Source organism: Gymnoscopelus braueri, assembly GCF_963280865.1.
Source record: "Gymnoscopelus braueri genome assembly, chromosome: 8".
Classification (NCBI taxonomy): Eukaryota; Metazoa; Chordata; class Actinopteri; order Myctophiformes; family Myctophidae; genus Gymnoscopelus; species Gymnoscopelus braueri.
Genome location: NC_137609.1, coordinates 2,964,760 through 2,981,726, shown reverse-complemented (window position 1 = coordinate 2,981,726; position 16,967 = coordinate 2,964,760). Strand labels below are relative to the sequence as shown.

At 43.6% G+C, this 16,967-nt stretch overlaps 1 protein-coding gene across 2 annotated transcripts in view; it reads left to right on the top strand.

Annotated features, from left to right (window-relative positions):
- The window catches only part of klf8 (Kruppel like factor 8), a 36,083-nt gene extending 19,886 nt beyond the window's left edge, over positions 1-16,197 (top strand). The window contains exons 2-7 of one of the 2 annotated variants that reach the window (XM_080435586.1): positions 626-844; positions 6,039-6,323; positions 8,792-9,035; positions 11,877-11,988; positions 13,876-14,012; positions 14,387-16,197. In XM_080435586.1, coding sequence (XP_080291712.1) covers positions 626-844; positions 6,039-6,323; positions 8,792-9,035; positions 11,877-11,988; positions 13,876-14,012; positions 14,387-14,568 — 1,179 coding nt within the window. In that variant the 3' untranslated portion in view covers positions 14,569-16,197. Of the gene's footprint in view, positions 1-625; positions 845-6,035; positions 6,324-8,791; positions 9,036-11,876; positions 11,989-13,875; positions 14,013-14,386 lie in introns of both variants that reach the window. The other variant, XM_080435585.1, reaches the window with a different exon arrangement.
- Positions 16,198-16,967: the final 770 nt, after the last annotated feature.

Sequence of the window (16,967 nt, the reverse complement as noted above, 5' to 3'; positions counted from 1 at the left end):
AGTTAGCTGGATTAGCTGACTTCAGGCTCCACCCCCTTTTGACCTCCAACCTCATTGAGAGCCTGGAGGTCCATTCAGCTGTTCTTATCAATGATCAACAAAACCTCCTATCTCCACTTTTAGTTTGGTTTTGGTCATTTCCTGAAAAATGAACATTTTGTAGTTAGCTGGTTTCTGCCCGACAGCAGAGATATGTTGTGATGCTGTATTAACTGCTTTTGCTGGGGACTCCCTGGAACACCCACCAAGGACCCCACTTTGAGAACAGTGCTGTAGATTCCTGCGGGCTCTATGAACCTGTGCATCACATCTTATTTATCTATCTGTTCAGAAGCTCCCAACTACAAGACTTTCACTGCCTGCAATGCTGCCACCTTCTGTATGATGTGTGTAAGACAACTGTGTGTGTGTGTGTGTGTGTGTGTGTGTGTGTGTGTGTGTGTGTGTGTGTGTGTGTGTTTATCTTTTTATTTTCTTGGTCACATTTGAAAGAAGAGAAATCTCTCTTTGTAAAATTGTCATTTCCCTCATGCCATGTCCATTTTTTAACTCCTCTCCTCTCCTCTCCTCTCCTCTCCTCTCCTCTCCTCTCCTCTCCTCTCCTCTCCTCTCCTCTCCTCTGCAGAGGAACAGCAGTGCATTAGGAGGTGCAGAGAAGAGTCCTCCGTCACAGAAGGAGAAGGAGATCAAGCAGGAGGTCAAGCAGGAGGTCAAGCAGGAGGTCAAGGAGGAGGTCAAGGAGGTCAAGAAGGAGAAGACAGACCAGGAGGAGGAGGAGAAGAAGAAAGACACGCCCCCCTCCTCCGTCCAAATCAAAACAGAAACGGAGGAGACGGCATGCACGGTACACACATACACACACATGCACACGCACACAGGAGACAGTAACTGGGTTTCCATTCAAATGTTTCGCAATTAAGCAAATTCTTTTTCCCATTAATTAACTACTCTTATTACACGGCTTGGTTGAATGCTTGATTCTGATTGGTCAATCGCTGAATTCAGCGGTGTGTTATCAGTGTATAATGACCGATGAGCTCTATAACAGACCTCTGTCTAATCAAAGACTCAGCACACCTGCTCATATCAACCTGCGCTGCTTGGTTTTATGCTGTATCCAACATGACAGCCATGTAAACAAACAAACAATGTCATTTACAACTAAACGTTGCTCTCAAGAATGTTTTTGAAAACAGTTGAAGCGAGAAATAGACGATGCAATAACCGAGAAGTGATTCTATTTGATCCACTACACTTCCTTGTTTATCGTGGCGCAACAACGCAAGAATACCAAAACGCTCGCCCCAAAACCTGGTGCTATTATTGGCAAATCCGGCGTTATATAGAATGGGGGCAAGTGTGTTTAGGGGCGAGTCTTCTGGTTACCTTATGGAATACTTTCATTTGTTTTCCGAGGCGAACTTTTCCGCCCAGCCCAATACTTATGGAATACTTTCATTACCATAAGCAAGGAAATAATTTGTTTTGTTGTTACTTTTGGGTTTTTAAGTAGCCGTGTAATAAGCGGGATAATGTATGGGTAGGTGCCATTATTGAAAATTAAAGCCAATTTTCAATAATGACCACCTCCCCGTACATTATCCCTTGCTTAGGAGATGATTCATGAGATGAGCAGAAGGTGGCACTATTTCTCAAGTCATCTGAGACTCATTACTATTGTATGTTTTATCCAGTTATGATGTTTTACATGGAATGCCTCATTGGCCATTGTGATGCACAATGCTGTTAAAGGAGCACTTTGAACCATTTTCAACCTTATCTTTATATAATTGGTCCCTCACTTATGCTCATGATGGTACCATTTGTTTTTCCCAAACTGGGGGTCGGGACTTTTTTTTGGGGGGGGTCCCAAGATGATTAGCTTAATGAGCAACATTGTTTTCTTACTCAACAGTAAGCAAACCAACATACAGTATAAGAGTATACAGAATATATGCACTGCACATTTATAAAGTGACAATTTAATGACTTAAGACCTTTTTAATAACAAATTGGCCAACTTGTCATATATTACGTAAGAAAAGAGACAAATGAAGCAGCTAAATCCACCTCCTTCAAGAGTAAAGAAGACCTCTTCTCTTCTCTTCTCTTCTCTTCTCTTCTCTTCTCTTCTCTTCTCTTCTCTTCTCTTCTCTTCTCTTCTCCTCTCCGTATATTGTTGTGGGAGGCTCTTGTCTTCCGCTCCCGAGGTCTCCATGGCAACCAAGCTCTGGCAGGATTTGTTGTGTGTGTGTGTGTGTGTGAGAGAGAGAGAGCCATCAGTGCAAGCACATAAACAGTCACTTGTCCTCTGGCTACCAGGAGCAATCAGGGAAAACACACTCTGTGTGTGTGTGTGTGTGTGTGTGTGTGTGCTCGCGTGCGTGCCCGTGTGTGCATTCATAACGTTTGAATGCCCCCCCCCACTGCCTGCAGCACTGCCCCTCCCCCTGGCCCCTCCTCCTCCTCATCTCCTCTGGTGCAGAATGATGATGTCATCTCTGGCAGCCGTGGCGTTCTAGCGCAAATGCTGCACTGAAACGGCCACATCCCCTCCTCCAGTGGCCAACAGCATGACGCTGTTACGGTCAAACTGGTGACCCGATGAAATGCGAGGTTGAACCCTTAAAGAATGAGGCTGTGGCAGCCACGCTCATGACTCGACGCTAATTGAGCAATCGCTTATGTCACTGTGTTGCGCAACACCTCGCCACTCTTCTGCTATGATATTGTTCACTTCTCTCACTTTTTTTTCCCCTCGATTTTGCAACCCTTTTTCACCCAGTGCCAATTGTCTAAGTGATCCTGGGTGCTACACTCCTCCCGCCAGCCTAGGGAGCCCAGGGCCAAGCTCATGCCTCCTTCAATGCAGAGAGCCAACTATCCTTCTTGTCACCTGACAGGGGGGAGTTTCCCTGGTTAGACGTAAGCGTGTGGAAGGAACACGTTATTCCAACCAGTTCCCTTCCCCTCCATCAGGCGCCCCGGCTGTCATGGGGAGGCAGTATAGAGACCAGGATTACTGAATGTTTTTTTTGTGAGGGTATTAGCTACCCTAGGAGACACGGGGAGAACATGCAAACTCCACACAGAAAGGCCCCTTTCACCAACCCCACCTAGGGTATGGGTACTGATGACGCGGAGGAGAGAACACGCCCCCAGCACCCACAGCGTCCCCGACAGGAATCGAACCCAGGACCTTCTAGCTGTGAGGCGACAGCGCTACCGACTGTGCCACCGTGCCCCGACTTCTCACACTCTTGAATGAGATTCAAAACGGATTAGCTCTGTAATTCAAATCAGGTGTGTTTGTAGGAGTGTGAGCTATGGGAATCAAACAGGTGAATGAAACCAATTAATATATATTCATAAGAGTCTATCTATGTCATCACGCAGTACGTTTGCGTTTACAGGAAGTAATTAAGATTGGCCTTTTAATATAAAAATACACAAACATTTTGTTAGGTCCATATTATGACCACGGATATACTCTAAAAGTGTGAAAAACGTATTGTTCGTTTAACCAGGTCTTAAAAGTAAAAATGTAATGACTTCCTGTCAAACGTAAACGTACTGCGTGATGCCATAAGCAAGTCCTATATATTAACCTTGATTTAGTTCTCCTGTGTGATTCCCACAGCTCTAACTCTGTCTCTCCTGACGAGAGTCTATTGATCCCATAGCCCGAGGGGACGGGTTAGCAAATTTAGCAAAAAGAAGCCATTTGACAAGGTCTTTAACTTAAAGGTTTCATGACATTCAGTTGTACAACACATTAAAAGTCGTTGTCATGGTCCTTCAAACGTGTATACAAAGTTTTAACTGAAAAATCTACTCCAGTGAGTCTTTGCAGGTGTTTTTCTCACACATTTCTAAAGCCTTTTCAACTGCAATGTCAAAAGTAATCTTTGCCTGCGGGTGTCGCTGTTGAGGGATTTTGCCTGTCAATCATCGCCTCCACTCAAATCAAAAACTCCACATTAACTCTCTCAGTGCCAAGCCACGAGTTATCCCGAGTTTTTTCTGAATGCCCTCAGTGCCAGAACGAGTTATCCCGAGTAAAAAAATATATATATATATATATATATTTAAAAATAAAAGTTTTTTTTAAATGTTCAGAACTCAAGATATCATTATCTGAAGATTTGCGGCTCCATCCACTCCTTGTTTAAGTTATAACTGAAAAAGGCTGTATCTCGCTTCCTAAGCACTTTTTTTTTACGTTGAAAAAAATAAAATGCTGGCACAGTATGAACATATTTTTTTATTTCATTGGCACTGAGAGAGTTAATGGTCAAAAACCTCCTAACTCCACTTAAGCTGTATTTGGGTAAAGTGATGATAATTTAAGGACACATTCAAGTATCTGTGTATAAAGTCACCATACCAACTTTGGTGAGGCAGTAGGCGGTGAGGCAGTAGTGTGTTGTTCTAAAAACATGTTTTTTTTCTTCATTTCCTGAATATTTTGGACATTGCTGGTTTCTGCCAGATATCTATCATATATATATATATATATACACACACACACACACACACACACACACACACACACACACACACACACACACACACACACACACACACACACACACACACACACACACACACACACACACACACAATGGATGGATGACGAATGGATGGAGGGGAATGTCGGAAAATTAAGCCAACTGATACCTCCCAGTTTCCATGGTAACTCAATCTTTCCCACCCACCCTCTCTCTCCACACACAGCAGTCATTGTCACTGCGTGTGCGTGTGCGTGCGCATGTGCGTGTGTGTCCATCTGTTTACCACTCCATAATGTGCCCCCCCCCCCATCTCTAGCTGAATCCCAACTCCCCCTCCTCGCCTCTTCACCTCCTTGCCTCCTCTGTCCTCCAGTGTGACCTGGGAATGGTACTGGTCCCAAATGTTCATTAGCTTTAGTGGGAAACGAGAGTGAGGACACATCGTTTGTCCTTCATGTCTCCTTTGCGGAAATTATTTCGTCAGAATGTGTGACGTTTACACGTTTTCCTTCTTTTTGTTCTCCTGTGACGTAAACATCCTCCTCACCATGACACCCTCACACGTTTTACTAACCGTTCTCAGTAGCGGGGGGGCGGGGCCAGGAGGACAGTACTCTGTGGTGGAAAATAATGCTTGGCGCTGGCATTGCCTGGGGGGGGCGATAATTTACGATTCTCGGTGGTGCTTCCCCGTGGCTCAAGTTCGCTTGAGACTCCGCCCCTCCGTCGCGGTCCAAAACTATACTTTATAGGCGGAAAACAGTAGTCCGCGGTTGTTGGAAAAAGTAATGTCTGCGGGAGTCGAACCCGGGAGGTATGGGTTGGGAGTCTAGTGATTAACGAGGCAAGCCACTGAGGCCGGTGGTGAAATTGGGTATTCGGGCTGGATTCGAATCTGACAACGCCCACCATTCCCAACTCTTCTAATGTAGAGCGAAAGAAGCCCCGCCCAGTGAGGCTACTGCGAACGGTTAGTAAAACGCTGCTCGCATCTGGGCTCCAGTGATCCACATACACAGGCTCTATGCACAGCAGCCTTCTTGGAAAGGTCCAGTGATAGACAGGCTCTATGCACAGCAGCCATCTTGGAAAGGTCCAGTTATAAACTGGCTATATGCACAGCAGCCTTCTTGGAAAGGTCCAGTTATAAACTGGCTCTATGCACAGCAGCTATCTTGGAAAGGTTGACTCTCAGAATCAAGGGATCATTCCTAAGTTGTGTTAGAGCGCCCTCTTGTGGATTTTGTTAATTGACAGAGATCTCCGTCAATGGCGGTCAACGGTTGGATTTGAAATGACGGAGATCGCCGTCTATGGCAGGGAATGTGTTAAGGCTGGGTTACGGTTGTGTTCCAGCAATTTGACTTATGTGTCTCTCTCTCACTCACTCACTCACTCACTCACTCACTGTCTCTCTCTCTGGCTCTCTCTCTGGCTCACTCACTCACTCACTCACTCACTCACTCACTCACTCACTCACTCACTCACTGTCTCTCTCTCTCTCTCTCTCTCTCTCTCTAGCAGGTAGAATCTCTTCCTTCAGACATTGACATCAAGACGGAACCAGATCCCGCCTCCTCTCCTGGCCCCGCCCCTGACCCCTCCCCCTGCCCGTCGCCGCGCCCCCCAGAGGACCAGACGGAGCCGGTCGACCTGTCGCTCAACAAGCCTCGCTCTGCCTCCCTCCCGGTCTCCACGGCGACCACGGCCGTGTTGACCAATAACCCGGCACCCGGGGGGATGTTGGCCCCGCCTCCTACCCTGTCGGCCATGCCCATCACCACCACGGTCCAAACACTGGGCTCCATGGTAATCTATCTATCTATCTATCTATCTATCTATCTATCTATCTATCTATCTATCTATCTATCTATCTATCTATCTATCTATCTATCTATCTATCTATCTATCTATCTATCTATCTATCTATCTATCTCATACAATTTATATTGCGCTTTTCTGAGTACTCAAAGTCGCAAAAAAACAACAACTTTATTAGGAAAGATCTAGTGTGGTTTTAAACATGGCGAGGTTGGGGCACAGCTTTGATGTGAGCTGGGGAGTTCCATCTGTTTATTTATCTGTTTATTTATCTATCTATTAATTAAAGGTAGGGTAAGTGATATTTTTTTGTACTGTTTTTGTTAAAAAGGTTAAAGTACTATATTCTGATAGTATCTGTTTATTTATCAATATATTTATCAATTTGTTTATTGATGTATTTATTTATCTATCTATTTAGGTTTTTATTAATGTATCTCTATTTCTCTAAGGTTGTATCTATAACAAATATCTGTAGGTATTTATTTATTAATGTATCTATCTATTTATTTATTTATCAATTAATTAAACAAAAAGGCATTTTTTATTACACATTCCACGCCAGAGTTTAATATCATAATGTACTCACCAGTGCCAGCGATTTATTGTTGTTTTTCTGTTTTTTTCACGTCGCCACAGACCTCGCTAAATACCTTGAAATCGCGTGTTCAACTGTTTGTAGACACACAGGGTAGCTGTGTGAGTTGCCCAGAGAAGACCGTTTCGATCGGCGATCGGCCATTTTGAAGCAGTCACCGTTTATGTTAAACAGCGATCAGCGAGGAGAAAAACAACAACCGAGAAAATAAAGATTTAGTTTCCGCTTTAGAGCGGAGGCGGGTGGGAACGAAAATCTCCGGATACGGATATTTCCGTTTCCGGGTGTGCTACAATGAAATGTGTCGTGGCGAGGGAGGACTACAATGAAATGTGAACATGAGAGAAAAAAAAAAAAAAAGACCACTTCGCGTAGATCTACGCGACTGGCACGCTGCGCAATTATTTAGGTTCGCGTAGATCTACGCGATTGGCACGCAATGTGTTAATGTATCTATCTATATATTTATCAATTCATTTATATATTTATATATGTAGATATTTATTTATTTATCTATTTATTAACTCATTGACTGCTAGAGTTAAAACATCGTCTATAGCTGCCCTAGCCAAATCATAGAATATTTTTCTTCACAAAGATCCACCCGCCGATCCCTTTAAAAACGTGGCGGGGTATATTTAAATATAAAATATAAAAATATTTATGCCACTGCGATAGTCCATTCCATAGTTGTGGGTAGTTTGAATACAGAGAGCAGAGAAAATCTGACTTTTATAAATCCTTTATCATTAGAGCGGATGGGGCTGGGTTTGTTGCAATCTGGGAACCCATCGCCAAATAAAAAGGAAAAACAGCGCCCTCTGCTGTTTTTTACTTATTCATTTGGCTCTGGGCGGAGCTGAACGGACGACCCGTGCTCAGGGAAACCGGGGTTTTGGTCTGCCTTCAGCCTTTCACTTCTGGTGGTGCGACTATGTTTTCATTCCCACTAACAATATTTCTCCACGGAACACTAACACCATTTCTCTCAAAGAACATGGATCGTTTTGGTTATAAGCCACCTTGTTTCTATGATGAAAGGGCAATTTAAAATGTTACTAACTTTCCGTGGTTTTGTCGGCTTCGAGGACGCTATTGTTAAATGAGTTTCGGTTTGTTTCCAGTGGGGAACGAACGGAACACGTAAATCCCGCCCACTACATTTGATAGGGTAAAGTGCGGCCTTCTTCCTGATCTGATGGCACGCCCACTTGTAGCCAATGTGCACGGGTTGTCAACACGGCTACCGACAGATTCAAACGCAGAGTAGAATCTGTTATTGAGAGATTAGGTTTGTTGTGATCACATTATTTCCTGGTCTACTCCTCTCCAGAAGTCATAGGATCGCTCATGGCGAACAGCGCCCTCTAGTGCATACATGGGCAACTGGTGGCCCGGGGGCCACATGCGGCCCCCACCGTCACTGTATATAGATATATTATTGATTTCAGCAGTTACAATTCCAAACATGCAAACATGACCTGCTTTAATTACTTCAGTCTATATTAGTAGCTGAAATTCTATAGTCTTTTTTTAAGTCCAATGTATTTGTATTTAGTTCATAAAGTTAACATAAGTATAAATAAATGCATTTGAAATGAAATAAAAATGTAACTTTTCAGGATTCCAATAAAAAAATTGCACAAAAAAAAACTGGATTCCAATTCAAAAATTGCTAAAATGGCAGATCTACAAGCTCAAAACGCGTCACATTTTGAGCTTGTAGATCTGCTATTTGCAATGATGATGATGAGTATTTCTACACTGCAGTATTGATATTTTTACCGTACTTAAGTAAAAAACATTTTAGTACGTTTTCCCACCACTGATTAATTGATCTCTCTCGTCCCTCTTTAAGGTTTTATCCCCGGGGTCTATCCTGGCGACCCAGGGGTCGGGGGGTCAACAGATCCTGCATGTGATCCACACCATCCCCTCAGTGACCATGTCCGGCAAGGCGGGCCAGCTGCAGACCATCCCCGTCGTCGTCCAATCGCTGCCAGTCGTCTACGCCACCATGCCCAGCGACGGCAGGGGGGGTATGGCCACGGCGGCCATCACCGTCCCGCTGATCGGAAGCGACGGGCGATCGGAGGGCACGGGTGAGAGAGATGGGTGTCTGTCTGTCTGTCTGTCTGTCTGTCTGTCTGTCTGTCTGTCTGTCTGTCTGTCTGGTTGGGACAAGTGTTCTGAGTTGCATGGATTAAAAGTTGTCAGCAGTGGTGTAAAGTAACTAAGTACATTTACTCAAGTACTGTATTTAAGTATTACCACAATTTTTAGGTACTTTTACTTTACTGGAGTATTAACAATTTTCAGTACTTTTACTTCTACTCCGCTACGTCTCAGAAGCAAATATTGTACTTTTACTCCACTACAATTATTAGAAAATTACTACTTACTAGTTACTTTGCAGATATACATTATTACATTATAAAACATGCATTAACCACTTTAGCCTTACTTTATACCTAGGCTATTTGAAAATAGCCGATCTACAAGCTCACAACACGTCGTAAGCTTGTAGATCTGCTATTTTCAAACATTTTTGTACTTTTACTTTTGATACTTTAAGTACATTTTGATACCAATACTTTTGTACTTTTACTCAAGTAAATTTAGAATTCCGGACTTCTACATGTAAAAGAGTACTTCTACATTGCAGTATTGATACTTTTACTTAATAGCCTCTACACACTGTACGATATTTGACCCGATTTGGCTCTCGGGGATATTTTTTGGTGATCGCCGAGAAAACCACCGATCTCAGTCCAGATCGGGCGTTCCTCGGCGAGGTGTTGATCGCGCAGTGTGTAAGGTACTCCGAGAAGAAACACCCCAATAAATTGCGCTCGGCGAGCGGTTCCCGATAATTTTTACTTTTCTAGTATGTTGGATATTTGGGCTTGTCGGATCCGATGAGAGCCGTGCTACAGCCAATCAAAGCACAGTACCAGCCAGCGAAGGTAGCTGGTGGGAAAACTATTTTATTATCAGCATGATTCACTGTAGAGACGCAGTCCTCCCGCATAGAACCGCAATATTACCGTACAGACAGTCCAGTCCTGCTGTATTAGTTTAAACATGATAAACAGATTGATAGAGTGAGCGAGCCTGCACGGCGATGGGGCTGTTTGAGGAATAGGGCTTGCAGACAGAGAGAGAGAAAGAGGTGTGTGTGTGTGTGTGTGTGTGTGTGTGTGTGTGTGTGTGTGTGTGTGTGTGTGTGTGTGTGTGTGTGTGTGTGTGTGTGTGTGTGTGTGTGTGTGTGTGTGTGTGTGTGTGTGTGTGTGTGTGTGTGTGTGTGTGTGTGTGTGTGTGTGTGTGACGCAACCACCAATAGCTTATAATAAGCGGACACGGCAACACTGCTTCTGATCTGAATTGGACTCTGGTTGACTTTTGTTTTGAAACGTTTGTTTCAGAGAGGGAGAGTGAGAGAGAGAAATACAGAGAAATTGAGAATTATTTAATGTCAATCATTAGCGTCCTGTCTTGCGCATATATCACGGGAGCCTTTCACGTTTTCGTGAGACGTTTGTAATAAAAACAAATGTATGTATTGGGTCGGGATCACATCGTGGTGAAATATCTTGTAATCAGTGAACCCCTGTCGGCGACCAATCTATCGTGCGAGAATCACAACGATATATTTAGCCCGATTTCAAGAGAGAAACTCGTGCAATGTGAAATGCTTAACGATCTGTTCACACACCGACCATTTCAAATGTCGGGCAGTGTGTAGAGGTCTTAAGTAAAACAGAGTATTTTTTCCTTCATTGGTCATCTCTTTTTTTTTAATGATGAATTATTACAATGGGTCAAACTAGCAATACATGTTCTATTGAATATATTGTAAATTGATAAACATCTTCCTTGTAATTTAGATATCATATCATTGTAGACAGATGCCAGAACTGGCATCCTATAGTTTGTATAGTTTCAATGTCCAGATTATTGTTTTTTTTAATTATATTATACTGTTTAGACTGATGAGAGGTTCTATTTCTATGCATTTGATGTATTACCTCGTGTTTACCTTGCTTATTGTAAATCGCTCTGGATTAAAGGAGAATCTCGCCCAAGGCGTTTCTTTACCGTTATTTGAGGTTGTTATCTCATCTCAAGAGTGGTCCAGGACCCCCAGTTCATAAAGTAACGAGCAATGTTATGAACATTACGGGACACCCCCCCCCCGCGCACGCAGCTCAGAACGGGAGTCTTTAAATGAAATCACGTTTGGAAAAACGGAAGGCGGAAGTATCGTGAAACGAAATTTCAAACGTGATTTTCAGTAAAACAGAGTTGGCGCCCATGGAGCTATAGCACTGTCCGGACATCAGACAGTCCACACACGACAGATATATACAAGAAAAAACTATTTTCAAGCGACGGAAATAAGCGGATTTAGCCTAGATCTAAAGACAGCCGTTCTGAGCTGCGGGGGGCGGGCCCCCGAAATGGAGAACTTGTCTTGTTATGAACTGGGGGTCCTGGACCACTCTTATCATGAGTTAACAACCTCAAATCAAGGTACGAATACGCCTAGGGCGAAATTTTCCTTTTAACCCATTTTGGGCGTGAACCCCTATTTGCAACTATACCTTTCAGGACGGGAACCCCTTTTGGGGTTCCTGTTGCTATGTACAGTATATAGCAACATACATTTGTTGTAATTTTTGAATAAATATTTTAAGTTTTTCAGAAAACTTCAGGTCAGGATTTAGAAGGCGTTTTTAGAATCGGCCTCAGGTCTAAATGGGTTAAGAGCGTCCGATAAATGCCTACATCGTAAATTTTAAATTGTTGAAACCCTAATGGTCTGGGATATTTCATAAGGTTAAAGGCTCAATCCGTGATTTTGGATTTGAGGTTTCAATCAGTGGTTGTGCTCCCACTGGTATGTAACCCTCTCTCTCTCTCTCTCTCTCTCTCTCTCTCAGTGCGTATCACACCAGGTTCTACCTCTCCAGTAGAGTACCAGAGTGACCACGAATCAGAGAGCGGCACAGAGTCAGGCTCCGCCTCCTTTAGCATGCAGTGTGTCGATATGGGGTGAGAACGCACACACGCGCACACGCACACACACACACAGTTAATGACTGCCAGGCTTATATAACGTGTGTGCGATCTTGCATGCATGATTGTGCATTTGCTTGTATGAAATGTGTTGTGTGTGTGTGTGTGTGTGTGTGTGTGCTTGACGTTAGTGGGTGTGGTCCTACTGAACCTCAGGGTGGCGGCCTCATGCTCCACTTAACACAGCTAACTGTGTGTGTGTGTGTGTGTGTGTGTGTGTGTGTGTGTGTGTGTGTGTGTGTGTGTGTGTGAGAGTGAGTGTAACTGGGCGTTGGGTGTAAACATTCTTATGTAATACATTCAGACATACTGCTGAGAGAGAGAGACAGACAGACAGACAGACAGACAGACAGAGAGAGTGAGACAGAGAGAGAGAGAGACAGACAGAGAATCAGAGAGAGAGAGAGACAGACAGACACTCAGACCGACAGACAGACAGACAGAGACCGAGGGAGAGAGAGAGAGAGATAGAGTTAACAGGATGGGTGGAGTGACAGAGGGATCTATGGAGGAAAGGGAAGAGAAGGGGAGTCCCAGCTAGTTACAAAAAGAGGGGAGACAGACAGACAGACAGACAGACAGACAGACAGACAGAGGAGGAGAGGAGAGAGGAGAGGAAGAAATGGAGTGTACAGAAGTGGGACGTGAATTCCGCGTCCCCCCCTCAACTTAATGACTCTGTTCAGAAGCGTAACCACTTTAAATTAAACCCCAGCATCAATATTGTGGGTAAAGCTTTTGCAGACAATAGCCGATCGACAAGCTCACAACGCATGGCAACGCAAAGCGTTGTGAGCTTGTCGATCGGCTGTTTTCAGCGGAAGCTTTCCCCACAACAACAGAGAACCGATGAGACCCTAGTATAGGGCCCTGAGGGACTCCGGTCAACCATATAGGGTTTAAAGGGCAAGACCACTTTGGTAGAGCTCTGGGCTGTGTAGTTACCTTGCCATGATGTAACAAGAAAGGTGGGCAAGAAATCAAAAATAATTCCTCCAATGACAAAAAAAAACCAGACAATATATAGAAAATCACAAAACCCAGTACTTTCGGTAAATTTTACAATTTGAAGATCTGGATCCAGATCTGCAGATCCAGTCCGGGGTTTCCTCCTAATAAAAATAGCTAAATCAATAGGAAGTTGACATTTAAAAAAATAAAAAATAAACAGTACTGGGTTTAGTGATGTTCTATATTGTCAGAATCAGCTTTGTTTGGGTTTGTTTACACGCTAAAAGAGCTCCTCCTGAGCCTCTTCACTGTACAATGTAAATCAATGAGGAGCGTATCTTAAGTTATCATTTTCTAGTCAATGGAGAAATTATTTTAGATTTCTTGTCCACCTTTGTTGTTACATCAGGGCAAGGTAACTACACAACCCAAACCTCTACCAAAGTGGTCTTGCCCTTTAAGTGGTTCAAATAAATCTGCTCATTGAAATGAAAACGGGTAGGCACCATTCTCATTCGCTAACAAGTTAATACATGCATACGGTCACACGACAGTCAGACGGTCTCTCCATGTCGGTCTCTCTCACACACACACACACACACACACACACACACACACACACACACACACACACACACACACACACAGAGACAGACAGGTGAACTTAGAGTCATCTAAGTTCATTGTACATCTGCTATTTTTTAGCAGTTTTTTGAAAAATCTTGAAATGTGAGAATTACTGATTTAGGCATTCGTAGAATCGGCCTCAGGTCTTAATGGGTTAATAAAAGTTCATCTCATCTCGCTGCTGCCTCCTGCTGGTTGAATCATGTCAGTCTTAGGTCACATAATATGTATGTATCCTTTATATCTTGTGTGTTTTCTTTACTGTGTGCGCGTGTGTGTGTGTAGGGGTGTAGACATGGAGCCAGTGGATCCGGACAGTCCGGACATCAAGAGGAGGCGGATCCACATGTGCGACTATGAAGGATGCAAGAAGGTTTACACCAAGAGCTCCCACCTCAAAGCCCACCGACGCATACACACAGGTACGTGTGTGTGTGTGTGTGTGTGTGTGTGTTTGTGTGTGTGTGTGTGTGTGTGTGTGTGTGTGTGTGTGTGTGTGTGTGTGTGTGTGTGTGTGTGTGTGTGTGTGTGTGTGTGTGTGTTATTTTAAAGTAACTAGTTACTTTTATAATTTAGTAACTAGTAAAGTAACTAGTTACATTTAAAAGAAAGTAGTAACTAGTAACTACAGTATAACCAGTTACTTTTTAAAGTAACTTGCCCAACTCTGGTGTTTACCTTGCTTATTGTAAGTCACTCTGGATAGAGCGTCCGATAAATGCCTACATTGTAAATTGTGAGTGAGTGTGTGTGTGTGTGTGTGTGTATTCTAAACAGCGTGCGTTTGTCTTTTCAGGAGAGAAGCCGTACCAGTGCACGTGGGAAGGGTGCACGTGGCGGTTCGCCCGGTCAGACGAGCTGACACGCCACTTCCGCAAGCACACAGGCATCAAGCCGTTCCGCTGCATCCACTGCGACCGCTCCTTCTCCCGCTCGGACCACCTGGCGCTGCACTGCCGGCGGCACGTCATGATGTGAACTATGTGACCTCTGTGACCTCTGTGACCTCTCTGTGACCCCACCCCTCGCCCCCCCCCCCCCGCCCACACACAGCTCCTCCGACACATGACACTTCATGATGTGAACTTTGACCTCCTCGTTGACCCCCCCCAGCAGAAAAAAAAAAGTTACATATCTCATGTTTCAAACAATTAAGACGAGAAAATTTTAAAGTCCTCCAAAAACATATATTTGAAAATATATATTGCAGAACCCACCCCCCCCCCCCCACCAGAAATATATTTTCACAATGTATTGTAGATTATATTTTGGCCCGTATCAAATATATTTTCTTCTGATATATATTTAAATATATCTCTTTTATCGGGCCAGAATATGTTGACGTTCGTTTTGAGACATGATAGATATGGACCCCACCCCCTTCCTGAAGCCACACCTCCTTTTCCTGTGGCCCCCCCCCGACATCCTCAGTTTCCCGTCAGGAGGAGAAGAGCCACGCCTCCTCACACACAGCTCCTCCCACCTGAGAGGCGGAGAGGAGAGGAGGGGAGGGGCTTCAACTGACTTTGACTGAGGTGTGCGTGCTCGCATGCTTGTGTGCGTGCGTGCGAGTGTGTGTCCACTACAGTTACTTTGGAAGAAGGGTGATGATGATGATGATGAAGAGTTGTCTGATGTTCAGACATGGTTGGTTTTGGGAGTAGGGCTGTCGTCAAGATTATGAAATTCGACTCAAGGATTAATTGTCGGTCAAATAATCTCGATTTAAACGATGTAATCGCGTTTCTGTCGTTGAATATTGAAACATTATTTTGAATTGAAAAAAATGCACAGGGGTAGATATGACAAATAATTTATACAAATTAATAACGTCATACAAAAAAAAAACGAAACATGAATAGTGAAAATAGCCGATGCGTTTTGAGCTTGTAGATCTGCTATTTCCACTATTTTATGATGATGTTTGAAAATACATGAAAATTTTTCAACGTGGAAACGATTATGACGATTGAGCAAAAGATAATTGTGATTACCGTATGTAATAATAATTGACGGGCCTGTTTGGGAGGAGGAACGTGGATCCCAAAAGTAACTGATTACATTATTCTCTTTGAGAAATTGTTGTGTGATGATGATGATTACCATTTGATTTGTTGAAGAAATTACGCGTGTGTGTGTGTGTGTGTGTGTGTGTGTGTGTGGGTGTGCGTGTGCGTGTGTAAAGGCAGCTGAAATGGCATGAAATCATAAAAAAATCCACACCTCGTTTCCTTAACAACCATCTCTCTGAGATACTTCATTGATTAACATCATTTACACACACACACACACACACACACACACACACACACACACACACACACACACACACACACACACACACACACACACACACACACACACACACACACACACACACACACACACACGCGCGCACACACGCGCACACACGCACGCACACACACGCACGGAGCTACCAGACTGTGAACATTAATTGACTTATACTTTTTGTTTTCTGTTTGTTTGTTTGTTTCCATCCAACCTTCCTTCCTTCCACTCATAGTCACTCAGCAGTATTTGTTTTATATTTTTTTTTGCATTGGTTGTTTTATGAACATTATAAAAAATGAAGGCCTTCGCATCGTTGTTGATTTGTTGATTTGTTTTTTGCTTCATTCCCTTCCTGTCGTCATGGTTGCACGTCGACGCGCTCATTTCAACACGTTTTTTCTTTACGACTGTGAAACGTTTGGCTAAACAAACAAAACGTTTGGATAAACAAACAAAACGTTTGGCTAAACAAACAAAACGTTTGGATAAACAAATAAAACGTTTGGATAAACAAACAAAACGTTTGGATAAACAAACAAAATGCTTGGATAAATGAACAAACATTTTGATGAACAAACAAAAGAATTGTGAGCGAAACACAGGGAATAGAAGAGCTTACAAGAGTGTTTGTTTTGGTCCTTTGGTGTGTGTGTGTGTGTGTGTGTGTGTGTGTGTGTATTTTAAGATAGATACGTAATCATAACTTGTAAAGTTTTTTGGTGTGAGTTCCGGGTTGATTTTACCTCCTGCCCGTTGAGCCTTAAGCTTCATCTATAATTGTCGTGCAACGTATCGCTCGTCCAACATAACCGATATACAAGCTCACAAGGCGTCCCATGGCACCGCGTTGTGAACTTGCATGTCAGTTATGTTGGGCGAGCAATTGCCGTCGTACGACAGAGTGTGAATTAAGCGTTAATGATTCTGGATCGTACCTGAAGTCGCTGACACAGAGTTTGGCTAGCTGGTGTTGGCGTCGACGTTACGTCTGTTCCCTGTGTGTCCTCTGGCTGGCGCTCTACACCCCTGGTTGCTTCTATTCTGTCTGTTTTTACAAAGCGGAACCTTTAGCATGTTATAGCCTA